The sequence below is a fragment of the Lissotriton vulgaris genome, chromosome 4_1, assembly GCF_964263255.1.
Source record: "Lissotriton vulgaris chromosome 4_1, aLisVul1.2, whole genome shotgun sequence".
In the NCBI taxonomy this organism is placed as follows: domain Eukaryota; kingdom Metazoa; phylum Chordata; class Amphibia; order Caudata; family Salamandridae; genus Lissotriton; species Lissotriton vulgaris.
In genome coordinates, this window is record NC_141691.1 from 1466520361 (window position 1) to 1466543870 (window position 23510).

The 23510-nt window shown below is 42.3% G+C and overlaps 1 protein-coding gene across 4 annotated transcripts in view; it reads right to left on the bottom strand.

Moving 5' to 3' along the window:
• Window positions 1-23510, bottom strand: part of NOL4 (nucleolar protein 4) — a 713110-nt gene that overhangs the window by 15996 nt on the left and 673604 nt on the right. For all 4 annotated transcript variants that reach the window (XM_086965702.1, XM_086965703.1, XM_086965701.1 and 1 more), the window contains one exon: window positions 1631-1811. In XM_086965702.1, the coding sequence (XP_086821828.1) occupies window positions 1631-1811 (181 nt within the window). The remainder of the gene's footprint in view (window positions 1-1630; window positions 1812-23510) is intronic.

The following is a 23510-nucleotide window of genomic DNA, read 5'->3' on the forward strand; positions in this document are numbered from 1 at the left end:
CTCATCTCTTGCAATAACACTTCTCTTATTTCTGACACTGGAGGATCATTGATGCTGAAGAGGTAGAAGGCTCAATGGGCAACCCAAAGGTGGTGGGGGAAATTCGAAACAGTGTCTGAAATGCCATTATCCACTCAGGCACCACCAGTAATGTTTTAGTGCCTGGATCTACGCCTCAGCCGAAGTGCAAGAAAAAACAGGGAGAAGAATACAGCATGAAGAACAGTGCACGCTTTAGATTCTGGAAGGGCTAATTTAACACTGTGAACACGATCCATAGGCCCAGAAAGGGAACTGGTATGGTAATCATAATTTCAGATGATGTGCATTTTACAGCTCACACCTCAATTGGAGGAGAGATGGAATGAGCTTGATCTGTAGCATGGGGCTTTTCCAGAATCATGGCGCTAAGCTTAAGATGATTTGCCTTTTGGTCTCTTCCTTTTGTACATCTTAATTTCTACTTTAGCTTTATATAATGTACAGAGTTCCTAATATGGTGATAATATCACTCACGTAGGGTGGATTGTTGGCAGGTATAGTTGTTACAGCCAGTGACGGTATTACAGAATGGGAACAATATGGATGTGATTACATCCCTCCATTTGTTTGATGACTGTCACTGTATGTAACATGTAACGCAATGGCAATGCAAGGGCTTCTTAAATCTAAGCCTGAGTGTCCTGCCATCTACTATGACTGCCTTGCTAGATGTCTGGTGCAAGACTGTTTTCAGTGAGGAGGAGTTTACTGTGCACACTAAGTGCGCAGGACTAATTGGCCGGCCATCTATGGCCAGCCAAACAGTCTGCACACTTTTGCATGTCCCCCCACTCAGGCTACATTACAGCTGTGATTAGCTAAGGCTAACGGGAGCCAATCACGAAACTGCGTTGCAGCATTGTGATTGGCTTAGCGGAGCCTATGAGATTCCAGACTCTACAACAACAAGGGAGAAGATATGAAGGCGGCTGTGGCGCGAGGAGATAAGTGTTTTCTTTTTTAATAATTTGTCCCCGCTGCCTTTTCCCCCCCGCCCCTGTTCCCTGCCAGCCGCCACTTGTTATCTCCTATTTGTTGAAAGCACAATCAAAATAAATATAAATTATCTACGAAAGTCCTGAAACATGCCATTTCAGACAAGACTTTGAACATTATGCCATAGCAATAGAGCCACTTCCTAAAAGGATCAGGTGTGTCTTTTCGCGTTGAACATGGCTTCATACCTAACATATGTTATTAAGCACATTTCCCCATCTTGCGCTTGAGGACACATCATGTGGCTCCTTTGCTAAACTTACTAAGACCCAGATGCCATTAACACATTGGCGCGTTCCCTGCTGTGATCACCGAGATTCATAGGCCAGTTTGTCTTCATCCCTTGGCTTCAAGAAATTAAACATATCAAAAGAGTGAGGTGAGTGGGGTCCTTGACTGACTTCAAGGCTCCACTGCTTGTAATTCGCAGAACCCTTTCGCTTGGCAATCATACTTAACATGTGATACCACTAACGGTCACATGTATTCGATCCACACACAATAATGTACTTTTTACACACTACAGCATGCAAAAACAAACTGGTACACAGACCACATACAGATGCGCATATAGACTGCTAACAATGCTCACCATTGGTGGAAGCATCAGCCAAGTTGATGAGTCCTCCTCCTAGGCCTCTGTAACTATGGTAACTGTAGGTTCCATTTCCATTAATGTACAACACCTCCTGGGTGCTTGAGACAGCGGATGTTGAGAAGGTGACCTGGGCAGGTTCTTGCTTCAACTGTTTTTCAGCTACATCAGCTTCTTCCTGTAAAGACAAGGGTTGATTACAAGGTGACCGAACCTAGTTTTGAGGGTAAGATGAAGCACCACAAATTCTTAAAGCATAGGTAATGGTTTACAAATTAGAAACACAAAGAATAAATAAACACCAGCATGTTCTCTGTTACAGAAAGATGGATATTATCTTGCCAGTTAACACTACACATTCTGCATAGTCACATAGCAGTACAAATAATTAATATTACCATATTATGACAGTTTAATATTATTAACATTAATATTATTGTATTCTCTTTCTATAGGCATGGGGAAATGAAGGGAGCAAGAGGAGGAGGAGGAGGATACAACACTCGGCCACCAGGATTTCACGTGTCTTGGAGAAAGAATAGTTAATATTTGAATTGAACAACTTCCAAAAGTTGACAAGTACAATTCCTGATCGAGAAAAGCATCTTATTAAGATCAGACTCTTGAAGTGCATAAGAGAGCACAAAGGCATAACAGGGCCAAATGAGACGACTGTGCTTCCGCACTGTTATAGTAAGACTGTGATGACACATGAGGGTCCATCAAAAGTTATTGTATGTGGTTGTGAAGTCACAACAGTATTCAGAATTGCTCTGCGGCTGACTGCACTGAGTAATCGGATGGGGTGTGGCCTCTTCCGCAGCCCAGACCCCTGCCTCCTCTACCGCTTCCAAGTTTCTGTTATCCTTGGAAAGCCGAGGGTAGGCCATGGTCAGAATGGGAGCAGCTCATTGTAAGCCACTGCCTTTTCGAGCTCTACTCTTCCCACTTTTCCTGCAATGAGAAGAAAGGCGAGAGGAGCAGAATACCAGCTGAAGCCTACATGCGAGAGTTTCAGAATGATTGCCTTTTTTGCTCTAATGGAATGAGTCTGGGGAAGCCATTAGGAACATAACACAATTCTGTGATTGTTGGATGAAGCCACTAATTGATATGAGGGCCAGGGTTCACACTGAAAACAGTCTTTTGCATCAGGCATCTAGCAAGGGAGTCATAGTAGATGGCAGGACACCCAGAGTCAGTTTTATGAAGCCCTTGCGTCTCGCAAGGCGGGGCATGAACTGCAAGGGCTTCAATGAGATTTAATACGTTTTGCAAAGCCTCCTTGAGTGGTTGTGCATGGCATAGTCAAACTGGAGCAATGCAAGGCAGCTTTTGCTTTACTCTGTACTAGGAAGGTGTTCCATAGGTGACGCCTAAGTGTTCCCATGTATACACCCATAGTGTTTGCTGCATTCCAAGGCGAAGCATAATGAGAAATATTTTTATTTCTCCTCATTATTTTCTCTTTTTGAATGCATTCTGCAGCACACATAGATAGAGGGGAATGCCTCAGAGAATTGTTTTGTGTAGGAAGATGTTGCTTCTAGCGCAAAACCAATCCTTCCTGTAACACAGGCACCCTTGCACCATGGCGCGTGGGTCTCTGCTTTGGTGCTGGGCTGCACGCAGTGCTCCAGCGCAAAGGGAGAGGAGGAATGCGCCATATCTGAGTAGATATAATGCATTCCTACCCTCCCCATTTCATTCAGCGCAGCAAGTTGCCTTGCTGCATTGCGCTGCATCAAATCTTTGTAAATCTGCCCCCAAGTATTTTCCTTCGCCTGAAGAATGGATACTCAGGTGGACTGCATGTTTCCAAAGTGTGGCAGTGTACGTGTCTGTGGTGGGCATGGTGCAGGGAGGGAGAAGGGCAGGATGCTAAAATTATGTTTAGTTCACCAAGATGGAGGGGGCATACACAAACTTTCTTCCACTTCAGTAGTATTACAGTATAAAATCCAATTTGAACGTTATGTTCATTGTCTATGCGACATTCAGATCCAGAAAAACCATACTCTGTACTTTTCATGAACACCTAGCTTGGCGAACACTAAATTGGTGTGACCAGGCAGACAATAATAAGTCCTGGTAAAAAGTAAATTCAAAAAAACTACTAACGTGCATAAGAAAATGAAAAACATTATAGACACACTATCAGATCCTGGGTCTGAGTGCTAAAATATAGCACAAGAACTTAAAAAAATTCCTGAAAAAAGAAATTTGAAGTTAGTGTCTAGTTGTTTTTTATTAAGAGAGGAGGCCAAAAAGAAAGGAAAATTGATAGGATTGAGGTACTCTTTTTTTCCACTTCTATTACTCTACATCAAAAGGAGGAATAGAAAAAGAGGACATATGGAATATTTTTTTAAATAAATCAAATCTGTCAGATTAGGATAATCAATTTAGTAAATGCCATTCATTTTGAAAATATTGATGGAAACAGGTTTGTTAGGTTAGGGACATATTCATCAAGGACTTGCATTGACTTTGCATGACACAAGTCGTCGGAAGGCAATGCAAGTCCTTACTGAGATTTACTGAGCTAACCAAGGGGCGATTTGCGCTGCCGTGCATGACTTTGTAATGAAATGCAATGGAGCTGCTTTGGCTATGTTGTGGTACATTTCATTGGGGTAGGTGTTCCAGGGGTGCAGCATTAGTGTTCCCTTGCATCCACCCATGGAATTTGATGCAATCCTAGATTTACAAAAAGCAGTTGTTAGAAATAGGGGTCTCTATTTGGCAGCCTGCCGACGTAGGGACCCTTCCTTCTAGTCAGGGTAAGGGGGTTACACACCCAAGATAACCCTTGCTCACCCCCTTGGTAGCATGGCATGAGCAGTCAGGCCTATCTCTGAGGCAATTTGTAAAGTATCTGTACATAACACAAACAGTAACATAGTGAAAACACTACAAATGGAAACCAGTTTAGAAAAATAAAGCATCTTTAAAAAACCAAAAATGACAAAAATCCAACATACAGAACTCAAAATATGATATTTTAAAGTTTGAAGCAAGTCTGTCAATAGAACTCTATGGATCTTGTGATTTTACACAAAGTACTTTGGAAGCATCAAATTACACACAGAAAAACAGTTGCAGAAGAGGGAAGCATTGTAAAACACAGCGATGCATCAATTCCTGAGTCCCTGAGGAGGCATTGCATCAGTTCTGCAGCACGCAGAAGTGTTGCGTCAAATCCGGACTGTAAGAGGAAGTGATGTGCAAAATCCAAAATGGTTCCGGTCTTCAGATGATGTGGTGTAAAACTTGTGCACAGGTGCGATGCGTGGAAATCTGGATGCGCCGGAGGTTGGTGAGGCAGTGCCAAACAGGCCCTGTGTCCATTTTTTCAGTCGCAGTCCCACAATGTAATGCTTCTTTCAGCTGAACAGCAGGGCCTACGTCGAAGTCAGTGCGGGGGTCTCGGAGTTCGGAAACAAGGTGCGGTGAACTCAGGCTGCGGTGGATTCTTCAGCTGCAGACAGGTGCTGCACCAATTTCTTCGGCTGCATGTCAGCAGTACGTGAAAACCTTTCCTGCATGATGGTGTTGCATCGGAAAAACACCACTGGAAGGGTGAAGCATCGATTTTGAAGACTTTTGTAGCTTTTTGCAGAAGGAATAACCTTCAAGGGCCCGAAACTGGAATTAACACAACTTAGCAGGTCAGAACTCCCAGAAGTGGAGTTCAGGGATGCGTTAGGTGAAGTCTTTGCTGACCCTGAAACCTCTTAACAGGAGGCAAGCACACACAAGCCCTTGGAAAAACTTCACAAGCAGGATACACAGCAAGTCATTTTCTTCTCAAAAGCAGAAGCAGCAACTGCAGGCCAATACAGCAAAGCAACCCACAGAAAAGGGGCAGTACACCTCCTTACAGCTCTTCAGCTCTTGTCCTTGGCAGAGTCTCCTCTTGAAGCAGAAGCGTTTTAAAAGTCTGGGGCTTTAGGTCCAATACTTATAGCCCTTTTGGCCTTTGAAGTAGGCATGCTTCAAAAGATTGTCCTTGTAGTGCCTGCTTGATCTTGGCTCTAGACATACTCCAGAGGTGTGGAGACAGCATTGTGAGAGGACAGACCCAGCCCTATTCAAATGTCAATGACAATTCCTTCCGCCACTCATGCAGGCACACCTCAACTCCCTTTGTGAAGCTGTCTAGAGTGAATGCACACTGCCAGTCTAAACCAGATGTTGATTCCACAGGCAGGCAGAGGCACAGGATGGTAAAACAAGACAATGTCCACTTTCTAAAAGTGGCATTTTCAAACACATATTTTAAAAAACACCTTTACTAAAAGATTAATTTTTAAATTCTGAGCTCAGAGAGCCCAAACTCCAAATCTCTAGCTGTTCCCGATTGAAAGTTACACTTGTAAAGTGCAAGTCAGCTCCGCTCCAGTTTTTTACTATCAGGACACGTAAAACACACAGGAACATGTTCTACCTTTCACATTTACTGCAGCGTGCAGGGGTTGCATTGTACCCACCTTGGGCCTACCTTAGGGGTGCTTTACATGCAGTAAAAGGGAAGGTTAGGACCTGGGAAGTGGGTGCACTTGCCAGGTCGACATGACAGCTTAAAACTGCACTCACAGACACTGAAATGGCAGGCCTGAGACAAGTTTATAGGGCTACACATTGTGGGTGGCACAACCAGTGCTGCATGCCCACTAATGTAATTTGATTTACAGGCCCTAAGCACACACAGTGCACTTTACTAGGGACCAACCAGTAAATCAAATATGCCAATCAAGATAACCTAATCACCAATATAAATGTACACAATTAGCATATGCATTTTAACACTGATTAGCAAAGGTAAAGTGCCCAGAGTCCTAGAGCCAACATAAATAGGTTTAAAAAAATAGGAGGAAGAAGGCAAACATTTGGGGATAACCCTTGCAAAAAGGGTCACGTCCAACAGCAGTAAATCTGGCATTGCAGCAAAGTGATGCAACTACCACAGAGAGGCATAACTGGGAGAAATATATTTTTTTCTCCTTGTTATTTCCACTTTCCAAATGTGTTGCATTCTGCAACATACGTAGAAAGAGGAATACGCCTCTAGCGATTGCTTTTGCGCATGAAGGTAACCCTTCCTGCACAAAAATAATCCTGCCCATTACACTGACACACTTGTGCAATAGTGCTGGGGTGCCTGAATTGGCACTAGTCAGCACACAGAGCACCAGTGCAAGGAAGGAGCAGAAGTGCACCATATCATAGTAGATATTGCACATTTCTGCTCTCTCCATTTCAACCCACGCAGCGCAGCAAGTTCCCTTGGATGTTTAGGCTCTGAAGCCTGCTTGAAGTGCACTTAAGATGTTATTCTTTTCCATCTATTCCTGGATCTTTACCAGTACCATTCAAAAGAAATTTTTCTGTAAGCAATCGATTAGACTAATAGGTCTGTAGTTCGCAGGTAGGCTCTTGTCCCCCTTCTTATATACAGGCATAGGAAACAATAAATGTCAGTAGGTCCTCTTTAAGTTACTGGGTCCCTTAGAAATTATGAGTCTTGTTTATACTGCAGTGGTGAGCTTCTACCAAGTTTGCTGGTTTAGCTGTATATTGAAGGTAAACCTTAATTGTGTTTAGGTGATAAGAGTATCAGTTTAGCTGGATGCATTGGTCTTTCTGAACGGCTGAGGATCATGATGGGGTTTCTTCCAGGGGCATGGACTTATGTCAAGTTAGAGAGGAGGAGAGTGAGAAGTAAAATAATATGTTGGTGTTGCAGTGCTAGTTTTGCTACTGAAATGTTTATATTTCAATAGTAACAGCAAGATCAATTAAGGATCAGACGTAGCAATCTGACACAGCTCATAACGCACATTTGCAAAGATTTGACGAACATTGGCTTTATTAAAATTAATGAGGGCAAGATTATGTACATTCTTGAGAATGACTATGAATCAGGGGATGAAGGACTACAAGAGACAGCTGACATCCAATGCTGCATTCAAAAAATGCAGCCATGGTAGCCAATGTCTCTCACCGAGACAATGGTAACTGGGACAGAAATGGGAAAAGTATATGCTATGCCACAAGACTAAGGGGCATATTACCAAGCAATAGCGATAATTATCGCTATTGCTTGGTTAGAGACAAAAATTTACCTCTAAGCTGCAGCGATTTTTATCGCAAATAAACCTTGGTATTACCAATGTTTATCGCAAATGCGATAAAAATCGCCGCAATGCATGAATATTGCTGAAAAGTCAGCGATATTCATGCATTACCGAGCTAATGCTCTTAGCCATGTTATCCACCTCCCATTGGATAACATGGCTAAGAACTGCTCAGGGCAGGTGTTACCTTTTGGAGATATTCGCGCTTAGCGCGAATATCTCCAAAAGTTGGTAATAGGAGATAGCGATGTTAGCGACTGTTTCCAGTCGCTAACATCTTGGCACGCCCACTTTGCATGTCATTAGTGATAAATATCACTGACATGCAAAGTGGGGCCCAAGATGGTCGCTATCTCCTACTAGCTGTCGCTAACTGGTGTTAGCGACAGCTAGGTAATAGGGAGATCATTTTATCTCCGCTTTCTCTGCTTTTAAAGCTGAAAAAGCGGAGATAAACCCCATTGATTATGCCCCTAAATGTGCAGTAGATACTGCCTTTTTAGTGGAAACACACACATTCGACCTAATCAAATCCTGTACTCATGGTAACCAATATGTGGTTGGAGCCTAGGTCCCTCTCTCAGTAGTACTTTGAAAGCTCTTTCCTGTTGATGATTGATCACATAATGCCAAACGACAATTGCACTATCAAGCCAGACCAAAATTCCATTTAGTTTTGTGTAGTCCTGGGCATACTGCTCTCAAACACAAAACTGCACTCTGAAGTCTAAAGTTAAGGATGGGAGGGGAGTCAGCTGGGACTGCAGTACATGTATCATGACTGCATTCGTCCATTCGCTGCTGTTGCCAGAGAGAAGGAAACACAGTAAATGATCAAGTTATTTAGGACACTTTAACAGCATTATAATGTGATGTGTGTGTGCCCCTGACAATTCAGGCTCAGCCAGCCAAGCAGATGCTAGCTCAGGCATCTAGATAAATGAAGAAAATAAATGCAGTTGTGTGGAAGGGAAGCATTTTTGTCTATGGAAGCACACTTCTGACCAATCAAAACATGTAATGGTGGCTACCATCAAGTAGGCGGAGCCCCTCCCTGTAGTACTCCTAGAAAGCTCTTTTTAGGTTCATTACATTATGTCGTGTGGCAGCTGCGCTAAGGCAGACCTAAAAATGAGCACAATGAAAAGGGACGTCAGGGAGCGCACACAGCGGTCCCACACGCTTCTATCTCCTCCCCTAATGCCCAGTGGCGGTTTCTCTGTGTGGGCGTCGGGGCTCCGCCCCAGGTAATTTCCCAGTTAATTAATTTAACAAGTTTCCTTTGATTTAAACAAAAAAATAAATACCAGTACGTTTCTTTTTTATTAAGAAAATAAAAAAACGCAAAGAAGAAGAACACATCGCCGCAAACTTTAACATGGGGCACTGTCGTCAGTCTGCTGCCTCCCACTGTCAATACCCCCGCGCTGCACCACCTGCTATGTCTTTGCCGGCTGAGAACCTCACAGCCCTGAAGGCTGTGACGCCATCAGCAGGCAAAGACATAGCCTGGAGGCCCAGTCTCCACCCCCTGATGGCGTGGAGATTAAGTTAGCCCCGGGCGTTTTTTACACAAGCCCGGGATTGCTAACATCTCCACGTCAATCAGAGTGGAGGAGACAGGAGAGTGTGAGATTCACCCCCACCCCCTCCCAACTCGTCACAGGGCGTGGTGAGAACCACCCTGTGACGAGTGGATAGGACCCTCTGCGCAGACTCGGAGTAGTTCTTCCCGCGCATGTAGCAGCAGCCGCCATTTTCGGGACGGACTGTGTCGTGTCAGGAGCGGTGGAGACTAGTGAGTCAAGGTCGGGGCCTTTGAAAAAAGAAAGCGGACCGGTCGTGCTCTGTAGCAGCAGCCAGCCTAGTCCACCATCCATCCATTTGGTTGCAGGTCAGGAGGTTGCTGTCAGGAGGACCGAGAGTGAGACGTGTGTGAACTCGGGCAGGTAGGGCCTACCGGACCGTTCTCTGTGGTGTGAATGGATTTTTATTCTCTGACTCTAAGTTGTAACATGGCTGCCGCTGTTGGAGTTGGGTTGAGTACCCATTGATCTCCCAGGCTACTACTTGACTTGAAAATGAACACTAGGAAGTTTCTAGTGTTACCTGCATCGAGAGTCGAGACCATCGCATTAGCTGGGAAAACGTGCGCAGAACTGCGTCGTTTTAATGAAGAAACCTTATTCTATTTGGCTTCGCCACAACAGTGATGTGGGGTGGTGCTATGATGAATTGAATGACTTTGTTAATGGAAGTTATTATTTATGTATGAAAACAAGGCAGGCGGCCGCGCTACAACCGCACTCCTTCTCATAAAATTAAACATGCAGCCATTCAGTGATGACGTTATTTCCCCAGAACATATCCGTATGGTATGCGTCGTGCTATGAATTGACTTTGTTAATGTTACCAGAACCCCCTGCCTGGGTCGGTCGGTAAGCCTGAGGCACAGCTCTTCCCAAGGGTGTATGAACTTCCTGGCAAGAACCAACCTGCGTGTGGCTATGGAATCTGTGAGCTGGCAGCGCTTTTCGTCCGTGAAATTTGGCACAAACCAGGCACATGTATATTTAAATACAAAAATGAAAACTGAGCAGTTTAGGCCTTCTGTGTTCTGTCTTTGTACAGAATAATTTCAAAGCCTGTCAACTTTCTCCCATAGTAGCCTGTGAAATTAAATTTTAGAAATGTATGCAGTTCGGAAATAGATTTTGATAAAAATAATATGCCTGGCGTCTGCTCTCTAATAAGCAATAGTGGTGGACCGAGATTTGCAAGAGTCGAGCCCATCGCGTTAGCTGGGAAAACGTGCGCTGAACTGCGTTGTTTTAATGAAGAAACATATTCTATTTGGCTTCGCCACAACAGTGACTGTTGTGGCAAAGCCAAATAGAATATGTTTCTTCATTAAAACGACGTGGGCCTGCTGTAGTATGTGTTTTTCGAGAATATGCAAGAATCCCAATGTATGTTAGGTAAGTCAAAAAAGACAAGATGTAATCAGCTTTCTGCAACAGGAGAGAATGTACCTTTTAATCAGCCCTGATATCAGTAACTACTCCGAACTCTCAAATTTGATTTTGTGCTGCTTCGCTCACATTAATATTTCAGAAGGCAATAATGCATGGTGCCAGGGGAGACTTCACCAGGATTCCTGGTGAAGTCTCCCCTGGCACCATGCGTTATTGCCTTCTGAAATATTAATGTGAGCGTGGGCTGGTGCTTCATGAACTAAGCCATTACGTTAAGTAGTGGAAGAGAGGGGTGAAAACTTGTCCCAATCAGCTGATACATGGAATTCCATTATTAGGGTAGGTCTGGGACTTCGTTTCAGCAATAATTGGTCCAAGAAAAAAAAAATCCCCGAGAATCAAGGAGGAATTGCTGCTCAACATCCGCAGAGCCTTGCGAATGGCAGAGTGGAGGCTTAGATTCTTACCTGTTCAAACTAGGCGACAGGCCTGACCTCTCCCTATACATTAGGCATGCTGTCCTCAATATACAGCCATGTGACAAAGAGGTCAACTTATGTCTACCACCCCTCCCCTGTATGTTGAATAGCCTCCTTGAATTGTGTTGATCTACTTTCCATTCCTGTGGAGCACAGAAGCGTCCTCTGTATCTTTCTGGTTCCTAAAGGTTTATTCTTGCAGGAGGAATGTGAGGTCACAGACAGGCAAATGTAACTTACACTTGTGAATTATTTCCATATATAATTTACTCTTCCCTTTTTGAGTAACTTTACTTCTTTGAGCTATTCTCAAAATCCAAGTGTATGGGTATATATTACACAAGGGCATCAGTGGCATTGACAATAATTATGCGCATCTGCCAAATTTTTAGTCTGCTTTACTGCTTATGCCTGACGTTTCCAAGTTTGTAGTTTGCTTATATCTAACATTTACGGGTTTTCAGTTTGCTTATGAGGGACATTTCCAAGTGTTTAGTGTGCCTATCTGTGACATTTGAATGTCTTGTGTGTCTCAAGTTTGGGTGAATGCATCATTGTTTGAACACATCTGAAAAGGGCCTAGTAGTACGAAGCTGCCCCTGTCTCTGGCAGCTCCATCAATTGTTTGCATATTTGCTTTCAAAATTATTAACTTCTTCCACGTTTCAAGCTAATTGTTCATTGTTCGAATGGTGGCCAATGCAAGACGGAGAAGTCTCTCTCATAGTCTCATATCCACTCATGCGGCACCTGCATGGCTCCCAGATGTGCAGTGTAGAGTTCGGTCCAGTGGTCAGGACCAGGCCACAGTCTGAAAGAGTGAGAAATATTCCAGGGGTGCTCAGTTAGTGTACATATTTGATTAATGGCATGAACCTGGATCCGAGAAGTATCTAAGCACTTTACTAAAAAATATTTCTTGTAACAGAAACATGGGGACATGCACATAGAATAATATGGTATGCAGGGTCTGGCTAGGAAAAGATTGCCATGCAGTGCACTGTGCACTTTTCTTTAACAGAATATCTACATGCAATTGCAAACAAGCATGAATCATATATATAAATATAAAAATACTTGTGGGGGCCAGCACCCGGGAAGGAATGCACAGGGCTGCATTGTATACGAGCATTGGCAAATTGGCAATAGTATAAATTAATAGGAAACAAATGCTGCTCAGTGCTCACTCGAAATTGAATTATATTATCGGCATGTTGCTAATAGGTCACTTGGAAAGAGAATTACAGGCGCCCTCGGTCTGGATGCTCGAGGATTTGTTTATGCAGAGTACATAATGTTTTAGCTGCCAAGTTTTGTGGCTCTTTTTTAATAGCAGTGTTTTTGGTTCCTTCCGTGGCATTTAATGCTCGTTCAGTTGGGCCGTGTGAAGTATTCCTGTTGAATCTCTATCAACATGCATTTACAGGGACATAATGATTCTTCCATCTATGTGGGCCAAACCCTACCATCTACCTTGTGTTGTATAGTGGTGTTAAGACATGTGTAGAAAATGTTGAGATGTCAGCAAAATATATGGTCATATCCAATCTAAATTCCAACCAACACTTAGAACTTTAATCAACAGGCATGCTCAAGCGGGACGCTCACAAGGGACAGCACAACTTACTCCTATGGTGCAGAATTATTTTTAAAAAAACAATACTTAATGATAGGAAAGTGATTTGTGGAGTGAATATGAGATGGTGTTGATGGGGGTCCTGTGTCTGTACAAACGTTAAAAGTAAAAAACACTGCCTGGCTCCAGGAAAGAGTACTAGAAATGCCCATAAAACTTGATCCAAAGCATAATTCCGGAATGTTCACATACAAAATCCAGATTCTAAAGTTTCAAACAAGCCAAAGGTGAAGCAAAAATCAAGTCAGTCTCCCAACATGCATATGGTGCTCTCCTGCCTCTCCTGGGTTTGAAGGAATTCATTCCTGCCCACCTCTTCCAGACCTGACAGTAAGGTGACCCACACCACTTACTCCTGCACAGCATGTCTACACAAGAGGCAAGGGCCAACACCACCTGAGATGTATGAGACAGGGGTAGGGGTAAGGTGATGAAATTGTTGAGGCTGACAAAGACAACTGGTGGGAAGGGACACAGATCTGGGATAGGATGCGGTGCAGGAAGAGGGGGGGAGGCATGTGTGCTCCCTGTGCTGGAAATCCTGAGAATCCTGCAGGGAAGCAAACCTATTGTCTGTTGCCTGCATGAAGAATGACCTGCTGCAAAGTCACCACCTACCTCGACAACACAGAAAAACATAGCAGGCCTCGTTGTTTTAGTGGTCCCTTTTTTGTGGTGTGGCCTATACTGATTTGCATAGGGGGCTTGCTGTGTGTATTGGAACAGTAAGCAATAGACTAGAATTCGTCCCTGGGTAGTTACATTTGGCTGAGATTAATTCAATAATTGCACCCTACACTTCAGATATTAATAGGCTGACATAGGGGTTCTGACTAAACTGGGCCTAGAACAGGTTATGCTTATGGGGGTCACAGTTGTTTGAGTAGGCAAGGAAAGCTCTTTTATTATACTGAAAAAGTATGTTCACTTGCATACAAGCTTATGTACTATTAAAATGCAAATCCACACATGTTCCCTAAGGCATGCTACTATATTTTATGAATCAATTGCTATTTCATTGTTGTGCCTGTTTTAAGACCACTTATTGCACACCTACATGATTTTCGATGAGTTTCCATTTTGTGAACCTGTGCTGTAAATACAAACCTTTTTTCCTCATCTACCCTTCTGCGTGCAATCATTCCAAATAACTGACTAACTTATCCATTACTTAAAATCTACTTGCATGTTTCACTATACTAATTCAATACTAATCCTCTTTTGGTCCCAATTTTTAATGTTTAGAATGTCACGAGCAAACCATTACTCATTTAATTTAAATGTTGTTGGAGGCATCCACTCCCATTCTTATGCATTCCTCCATTCACCTATGCAATTACATCCACGCATCCTACCCTTACCCATGCCCCCAGCTATGCACTCACTTAATCTTTGGCCCAACCACCCTTGAACGCACACTTATCCTGCTCAGTTATCCACATGGATCTGCGTAAAGTTGTATATCCACCCATACCTATTAATCCCTGAACCACCTTCAACCAAGCACATATCCATCCACTCTTACCTGCGCATTGATCCATCCTCTAACACACGGGTGTTCACCCATATGTTCGCATGTGCATCAAGCTACTTATGTGATTAACACCGATCCACCCTAATATGCACATACAGTCAGCCAACAGTCTCTTTAACTATGTATTCCTCTTAACAGCCATCAGAGCATCCATTGACGACCACATGTGTTTGCATGTTGCCTTTTATGTATTGTCTCACTGCATATCTCTACAGTAGCATCCCTTCTTCCAACTAAACTGCGCTCAGAAAAGGCCCACTAATCTCCAAACTACAGGTGGCAGGGCATGTGCTGGGTGTATTAAAAGATTAGATAGATAGGTTTGATGTTATTTAAGGTGTTGTGCTTGAGCCTCATTGCAGTTCCTGTTGAAAGAGTTGGACGGTCTCTGTCTAAACGTACATAAGTTGGATTTCTGGAAGCATGCTGATGAGCATGTATGTGCACCTCATGCCACCTTCACAAATGCCAAATTGTGCATTTTTAGCACTACAAGTTGGTGGTAATTTGCGATTTCTTGACCTAAATTCGCAAGTCCAAAATGCTACATACATAGCATTTAAGGAATCACAAAATTGCGATTCCTTAAATGCTAAAGCAAAATAAGGAATCGCACATTTTTGTGATTCCTTATTGTGCGAATTGTTGTTGCATGCCAAAACGTGCAAAAAGATCGTTTGCGGTTCACAAACGCCAGAATTCTGCGAATTCCGGCATTTGCGAATTGCAAACTGCTTGATACATCTAGGCCATGGTTTTTAACTTAGTGAAACTGTTCATTTTGTGATAGGTGTATGTTAATGGAAAACACGATAGGGAAGAAGCTACTACTGAAAATGATCCAGACAGCTTTAAAGCAGTATTGAATGTGATGACATGGAAATTGTTGAATATACTTTAGTATGTGACTGCAGTACACTGATGTAATGAAACCTAAAGAGGCCTCATGCAAGGTGCATTAAGCATGCCTGCGCCCCCAGGATATTCCTGTTTTCAACTGTTTTTTCACCGTCTGAGTATATACAGGACTGTAGGTTTCAATTGTGGTGTAGGTCCACCATGTCTCAGGAGAAGTGCCACAGAGCACTACTCCGTGACTGCCTATATTATTTCATATGCTTCCACCACAGACCCCAACGTCAATGTACATGAAACCTATAAGAATGCATTTAACCCTATATTACTGAGAAACCTACACACCGCAGTCCCTGTGGCGTTGAGGCATCTGGTTTTGATGCAAATGTGAAATTAACAGCTGCTTTCAAATTGTTCAAGCTGTTCAGTGGTTTCTGCTGTGTATCCAGTGGACCCTATTCTCAAAGCTTACGTCCTTTTTACCTTTTCACAGGCACCAGGGAGGAAATCAGCAGATAGTTTAACAGGCAGCGGAGAGTAAACCAGCAGAAGGCTTTTCAACAGGCACCAGAGAAAATCAACAGATAGTTTGACAAGCACCAGGGAGGAAATCAACAGATAGTTCGACAAGCACCAGGCAGAGGAAAACAACAGATAGTTTATCAAAGAAACTACAGGCAGCAGAGTGGAAATCAGCAGAAAGCTTTTCAACAGGCACCAGAGAAAAACAGATAGCTTGACAAGCACCAGGGAGGAAATCAACAGATAGTTCGACAAGCACCTGGCAGAGGAAATCAACAGATAGTTTATCAAAGAAACTACCGGCAGCAGAGAGGAAACCAGCAGAAAGCTTTTCAACAGGTACCAGAGAAAATCAACAGATAGCTTGTCAAGCACCAGGGAGGAAATCAACAGATAGTTCGACAAGCACCTGGCAGAGGAAATCAACAGATAGTTTATCAAAGAAACTACAGGCAGCAGAGAGGAAACCAGCAGAAAGCTTTTCAACAGGTACCAGAGAAAATCAACAGATAGCTTGACAAGCACCAGGGAGGAAATCAACAGATAGTTTATCAAAAGAAACTACAGGTCAGGCAGCAGAGAGGAAACCGGCAGAAAGGTTTTCTACAGGCACCAACAGGAAATCAAGAGATAGTTTGATAAGCACAAGGAAAGTGGGTGTCCTCTGTTAGGTGATACATCTATAATCTAGTTTAGGCTTTCTTTGAACTGTTCATTTTATTGTTTGTCAAAATGAACACAGTTGACAGTTTACTCACAAAACCATTTTTGGGAATGACACACGAAGATAAACTTCGGGTGAAAGGACTTGGGCCTGATAAACCTGAAATAAACATTGAACAGTCTACAAAAGACCGGGGCAAGGGTTACACACGTAGATTTACACGGAGCTGGTTTGATAAAATGGAGTGGTTAACTGCCAGCTCTTCTAAGAATGCCTTGTTCTGTTTCCCCTGCTTGCTCTTTGGGGGTGAAGTTAGCTGGACTAAAACAGGAGTTACTGACCTTAAACATCTGGCAGAAAAAATAAAGAGGCATGATTCCAGTGAAGCCCACTTGACCAATGTATTAAAGTTGTCTTTGTTTGGAAAATCAAATATTGCACTACAGTTAAATGAAGCCTACCGCAAGGGGGTAATCAAACACAATGAGGAGGTTGATAAGAATCGTTATATATTATCCAAACTGATTGACTGTGTAAAATTTTGTGGCGCTTTTGAATTGGCATTGCGCGGCCACGATGAAACTGAACATTCCCAAAATCCTGGCGTCTTCAAAGGGCTGGTTGATTTTGTGTCCAGTATAGACAGTGCAATGGAAGCGCACTTAAAAAGTGCAACTGTATTTAAAGGCACTTCCAAGACAATCCAGAATGAGTTGCTTGACTGTATGCTGGAGGTAACAAAAGAAACTATTGTACAGCAAATAAGAAGCACTGATTACGTAGCTATCCAGGCCGATGATACAACTGATGTCTCTACCAAGACGCAGTCAGTACTTGTTTTCCGCTACATTGATGGCAATTCCAAGGTAGTAGAAAGATTTTGGTGCTTTTCGAATCTTAAAGATTCAACTGCAGATACAATTTCAGCATCTATTCTTAATGAACTTGAACATATTTTCCCAGAGCACAGTGGTAAAGAGAAGCTAATTGCTCAGAGCTATGATGGTGCCAGTGTCATGCGTGGTGCCTCTGGTGGAGTTCAAAAAAAGATCAGAGACATCTATCCAAATGCGCACTATGTTCATTGCTATGCCCACCAACTAAATCTAATCATGGAACAGGCTGCTTCAAAAATAACCAGATGCAGAATTTTCTTTAAAGAGTTGGGTGGTATTACTGCTTTTTTTTCCCGTTCGCCAAAACGGACTGAAGTGCTTCAACAGATAGTGGCAAAAAGAATACCGAGAGGGTCTGCAACTCGCTGGAACTTCAACATCCGAGCTGTCAATATAATTCACGAACACAGGGGTGACCTTTTAGAATGCATGAAATCTATTACAGAAGACCATACATTTGATTCCACTTCGGTGTGTGAAGCTAAGGGCTTTACCAGGACTCTGGAAGACAGGGAGTTTCTATTTTTTCTTTATTTGTTCCACGATATAATGCCACACGTCAATTTGTTGTATGAGCAATTACAAAAACGAGACATTGATACTGTATCTGCCCAAAAAAACACTTCAGCCTTTATGATCAGCATCAACAAAGTACGAGAATCCATTGATAATTTGGACTCTGAATTGCCAGATGATTCTCGATTTGCAAACCGCAAACTACAGATAAACACCTTGAATCAGGAAGGAAAGGAAGTATGCGACATTATTGTGGTGCATGCCAAGGAGCGCTTTGCATTTACAAGGCATCTAGTCAGTGCAACACTACTGGATAGTGGCCTGTTTCAAAAACATAGCAAAAATTTTCCTACTGCCGCACTTAATGAAACAGTGGAGGCATATCCAATGCTAATTAAGTCACGATTGCGCACTGAACTATCAATCCTGTATGGAAGACAGGACTTTCAGCAGGCTACCGGTGGTGCCATGGCTTTATATATATTCTTATGTCAAAACAACTTGCATACTTCTTTTTGTGAGACTCTTAAATTGCTGAGAATTGTCATTACGACACCTATGACAACATCTGAGGCTGAAAGATGCTTTTCCACACTGAAAAGGATAAAAACATTTTTAAGGAACACAATGACCCAAGCTCGACTTAATGCATTGGCCATGCTGTCAATGGAAAAAGAACTAATAAATCAGATTCCAGATTTTAACAAGAGAACGATTGAAAGGTTTGCTCACATTAAAGAACGGCGTGCAAACTTTCTGTACAAATAGAAACCATAGAAATGCATGTGGTGCTGTGAATCATTGGTGCTAACAAATATAGTTTTTGTTTACTTCTTTGTATTGCAAGCAGCCATTCAAGTATACTGCAGGTCCAGGAACCTATGAAAGCAAATGCACCAAGTGTTAAATTTATGTTTCAGTACCTTGCATGACTTGAGAGTAATTCAGACATATCATTATAAAGCCACATTAGCTTAGTGTTGTTTCAGGGTATTAGTTAATGCATCTCTCTCTCAACCTTTTTACAAAGTTCCCCAGCAAACATGACCCAGTTTTGTGAATATCCTACTCTCTGGCAAGCTTTGCATTAACTTTCAAACTATAGCCTGACACACTGATACCATGCTCCTTCCATTACATGCTTAAAGATGGTGCATACTGGGCTACAGTCAGTCTTGTAAGAATTTCAGGATATTGTTTATTGGTTTCATCTTTATAATCAGTCCTGATCCAGGTATTATAGTCAGTCCTGAATACAGTCTCGTTTTACAAACTTTTGCTGTAATGCAGTGCCCTTTAGGAATAACAATTGTCTTCTGGCTATTCGTTAGATGAAGCTGTAGTTTGTTTGCTCTTTTCCTAATTGCAAACTGATACACTGTAGTGTTGCTGTGTGGTAGAGGCCTGTAGAATCCTGGACGTATTTTTTTTTAACGATCTCTACCACTGACCATCATGGACTGATACTGAGTGGATTTGTTAATAATATTACTTCATTTATAATGATAGGGTTCATTTCTGAACTGAAGAGCATACTAGATTTGACACAATTGCATATCTTTAGATCTACTCATGACTCATTACCTCTTACTTAATACTCAACACACCATAAAAAAATCAATTATTTTAAGGCGGCAGCACTTCATGTTCATCAACTCCATTACTTTAGCAGAATCTGATGCGAATTGCCATCTGCAGTGATGCAACATCTGTAAGGGAGCACATATTTGCATGCAAGGAGTCTGAATGTTGGCTCATTTCACTTTCATAAATGATATAACCATGTTTGTTTTCTTGTTGGAACATATAGAGTTATCTACTAGTAATATTTTGTTGGTGGCCTCATGGGTGTAAAATAATATAAATGTGTGAACCCATACAACTTTGAGAAAGTTATGTTTCTTCCATGCACCAATGCATATTTCATGTAAATATACAAGTTTTTTTAAGTACTGGTTCACCAGACACTTTAGCAGTGATGTACAAAGTATTTAAATTTAAAGTATATAAAACATACTTCTTGTACTATTAAACCTTCTCTACACAAAGGTTTTGGTCATCTTCCTGCTCCTTATAATTTTTTTTGAAAGGATTTTACCATGCTTGATTGTTTAAATGTAAATCTATATAAAGCATTCTAAATTACTGTTTGAACAATTGGCTTTGGGGTGAGGGATATTTACGTTTCGTCTTTCAACTGTAAAGCTAGCCGGCTCAAAGTTTGGTTGACAGTCTATAAGATTGGATTATTTTTTTCTTCAAATGAATATTTCTATCTGTAGCCAATTATATCATATGAAGATTTCATTCACCTCCTGTGTACTTGGCTTTGAACAAATGATTCATAAAGGAAACAGACAAGCACAGGTAGGGGAAACATTTTATGTGTTGCATGCATGTATATATTTTATCTCTGTATGCTTATGTGTTTTTTGTTTATACATGGTGCCTTTATGCATGCTATTGAGTTCCAAAAAATGAACACTAACCAATATGAGATTCAATTCTATATGGAAAAAGAAGGCATTTTACTCTGATGGGCTACCTTGAATGCAATTTTATCTCAAGTAGCCACTTGGTCAGTAGACAGATCCAACCTATTTATGCAACATTGTTAAAATTAATTGTGGTTTATTGCAATTTAGAATGGTTTATTCATGAGGCCTTGGAACTGATGATAGTTTTAGGGGAGGCAGTGGCCTGTTTCTGTTAAGCACAATGGCTTCCGAAAGTCTTGAAAATCCACCATTTGGCTGCAAATTTTTCAAAATTTTCTCGGGGGGGGGGAACCCCCCCGAACCCTCCGTAGGTGGTACGGGCTCGCTCGCTGCGCTCGCTCGCGCGCCATTCGACACCAAAAATTTTCAGCCCCACCACTTTAAAATCTCACCAGCCGCCACTGCTAATGCCTGCAGCTGAAATTCGCAGAGTGAGAATTATCCCTCAGGGACAGTTTCCACTTTGAGAATGGGTTTCATGCCCTTTCAGAAGTCTGTATGCTATTTGAGGCTATCAACACCCCCCTGATCACAGAATAAGATGATATCCTTGCTGCAGGTTCCTCCAATTTCCAGTCTGTCATCTGATTCGACTCCAATGCATTCAACTCCGCACCAGGATCCTCGGTGGCTATTTTGAACTGGCTCTTGTTATCCCTCTGTGAACGAGTCAAAATCAATCCCATCGACAAACTTTACACCATTACAACAACTTGAACCGTCTTACAGGACTCCCAACAATAAGAAGGCAGAATGGATGTGAAGGAATACTCAGTTATACTGCTACTGGCACATGAAAAGGGATTACTTTCTCCAATTTCTCTCCACTGGCTCCTGCCACCTTGATGTTCAAAACAGTGCTCTGTTGTGGGCTCCCCTGTCTTGCCACAAATTAAGCTTGCAATCCGAGGGCAATTTTTACATGTAGAGTCCAATAATATAGCATGAAGACTTGCTGCCAGGGATATAACGGTTGGTAAAGCCCGCTGAATTAGTAATAGGCTAGAGCCACAGGGCCTTCAACAGCTGGAATAGCCTGAATTAGAAAGGTAATATGCTCTAAGTATACAGACGGGTAGAATGTTCTCAAAATAACCAGAGACAAACACAAAGCAAATACTGGGATGTAGGAGCAGAAGGTCTATACCAGCCCCTGTTGACTGTGAGCCACTTCTGTGCCTTCTGTGGAGCTCTCAGCAGCCTGATGTTCAAATATTTGGAAACAGAGCATGCAATTTGCTGATCACTCTGGCAGTAAGTAAGCCAATTAATTAAGCTCCGTTAAACAAGACCAGAGCCTGTTCTTCACAAAGAAAATCAAGTCTGCCGAGCATAGTTCCCATTCTATCTTCCAAATCATGAAGTCTTCTAATTCACAGATGACCTGCCAAATAGCTATCGTTCCCTCCCAAGAGCTCTGCAATGGGCTGGCCACGTACTTTGAAACCTAAATGTTATATATTCAGAGAACACTTCCCGGCCCTGTCAGAGATTCCCCAATCTGTTGGTCTCCTTGCTCCATCCAGGCTCAGCAATAGGCTTACTCAGTTTGAGCCCATTTCTTTGGAACAGTCCAGGGAAGTCATCCTGAAATGTAAATCAGGGTCTCCTCTGGATGCATGCCCCCCCCCTACGCTGCTTTCAGAGGCAGTGGGCATCATCAATCTGGCGATCAAATCTATCTTCAATCTGTCCCTTGCATCTGGGTCCAGTGATGCACACAAGGGCTCAATAGACTCATGGTGTAAATCAACTTGCAGGCTGGTGGCAAAATGTCATGGGAAACAGCAAGCCACGGTGTACAGTAGGGCAATTCATAGGGGGCAGCAGCCTGCCCTGAGCAAGACACAGGCGATAGCTAAAAGGAAAACATGGAAACTATCGTCATGGTCAAAGGAGGCAAATTGGGGTGATGCTTGGGGTGACGGTGATAGCTGCACACTGTCAGTTTTCAATAAGTACATTTTAACTGTCCCTCCCAGAGGGTGTCATCCACCTTGAAATATTTCTCCCCGCTCAACAAGCCAAATGCTTCCCCAAAGATCTCAGTGGGGTCGCCTGCCCTGCAAGCCTTTCTCACGCTCCCAAAAAGTGTTCATTTCCATTGATTTTAATGCAATATCCCCCTACAAAGAGCAGGATTCATCCTCCCTTTGGACATAACAAGTTGAGAGATATGACCAATGTTTGAAGATAACTTCTCCAGCTGTCCTATACCTGGCTTGGAGCATGTACTTAATGACACACTATTCTTTCAGCGTTTGTCTTTAGGGTCATGTCCTTAGGCTAGCATCGACTGTGCACTAATAAATGTGTACACGGGTTTTACAAAGTCAACCTTTCTATCCTGCATCCAAAAATAACTCAACTCATGCTGACTTGATGATTATCTTTAGGTTCGAGGTGCCTCATTGGCTCTCTGTACTGGTGTTTTCATCTACGGAGGACTGAGTGATATTAAAAAGGGCAAACTAAACTATTTATTTGTAATTATGACACAGCTTACTCGATGCTTGTTTTAGACACTTCAACAGCCAACCCGAGCTTACTCAGCTAGGACCTGGTTGATATAAAGGCACTATTTGATCTTTCAGACACCGTTTTTAACCGGTTCTAATTATTTCAAGAGGTCATCGTAACATTAGTTAAAATGCAAATGGATAAAGTAGCATGTTAACATATGATAGTAGCATTGTCGGTTACCAAGTCATTGCACACAAACAAAACCGCATTATCGAAAGTCTTGCCAAACACTAGTCTGCAGAGGGAATGAAGTCAGCCATCTTGGAGTGAGGCCGCTTCAGATAGTAACAGCAGGTACATGCTTTGTTTAAAATATTTGTGTTGAACATACCCGGAGAGTTCTGTCAGTGGCATTTTGACGATAACACCAAGGCCCAGATGCATCAAGGTAAAATACGCTCGCGACCGGTATTTTTGCATTTGGGAAGCATCATCCCAAATGCAAAAATCGCAAATTAAGAAATCGCAAAATTGCGATTACTTGCATTTAAGGAATCTCAAATTGACATTCCTTAAATGCAATGCATTAAAGTTAAAAAAAATAGGATTTCGCTAATAGGGCTCACAAATTACCATGAAGTTGAACTTCATGGTAATTTGCAAAAACTTTGAAAATCGACTAAAGTGTATTTTTCAAGG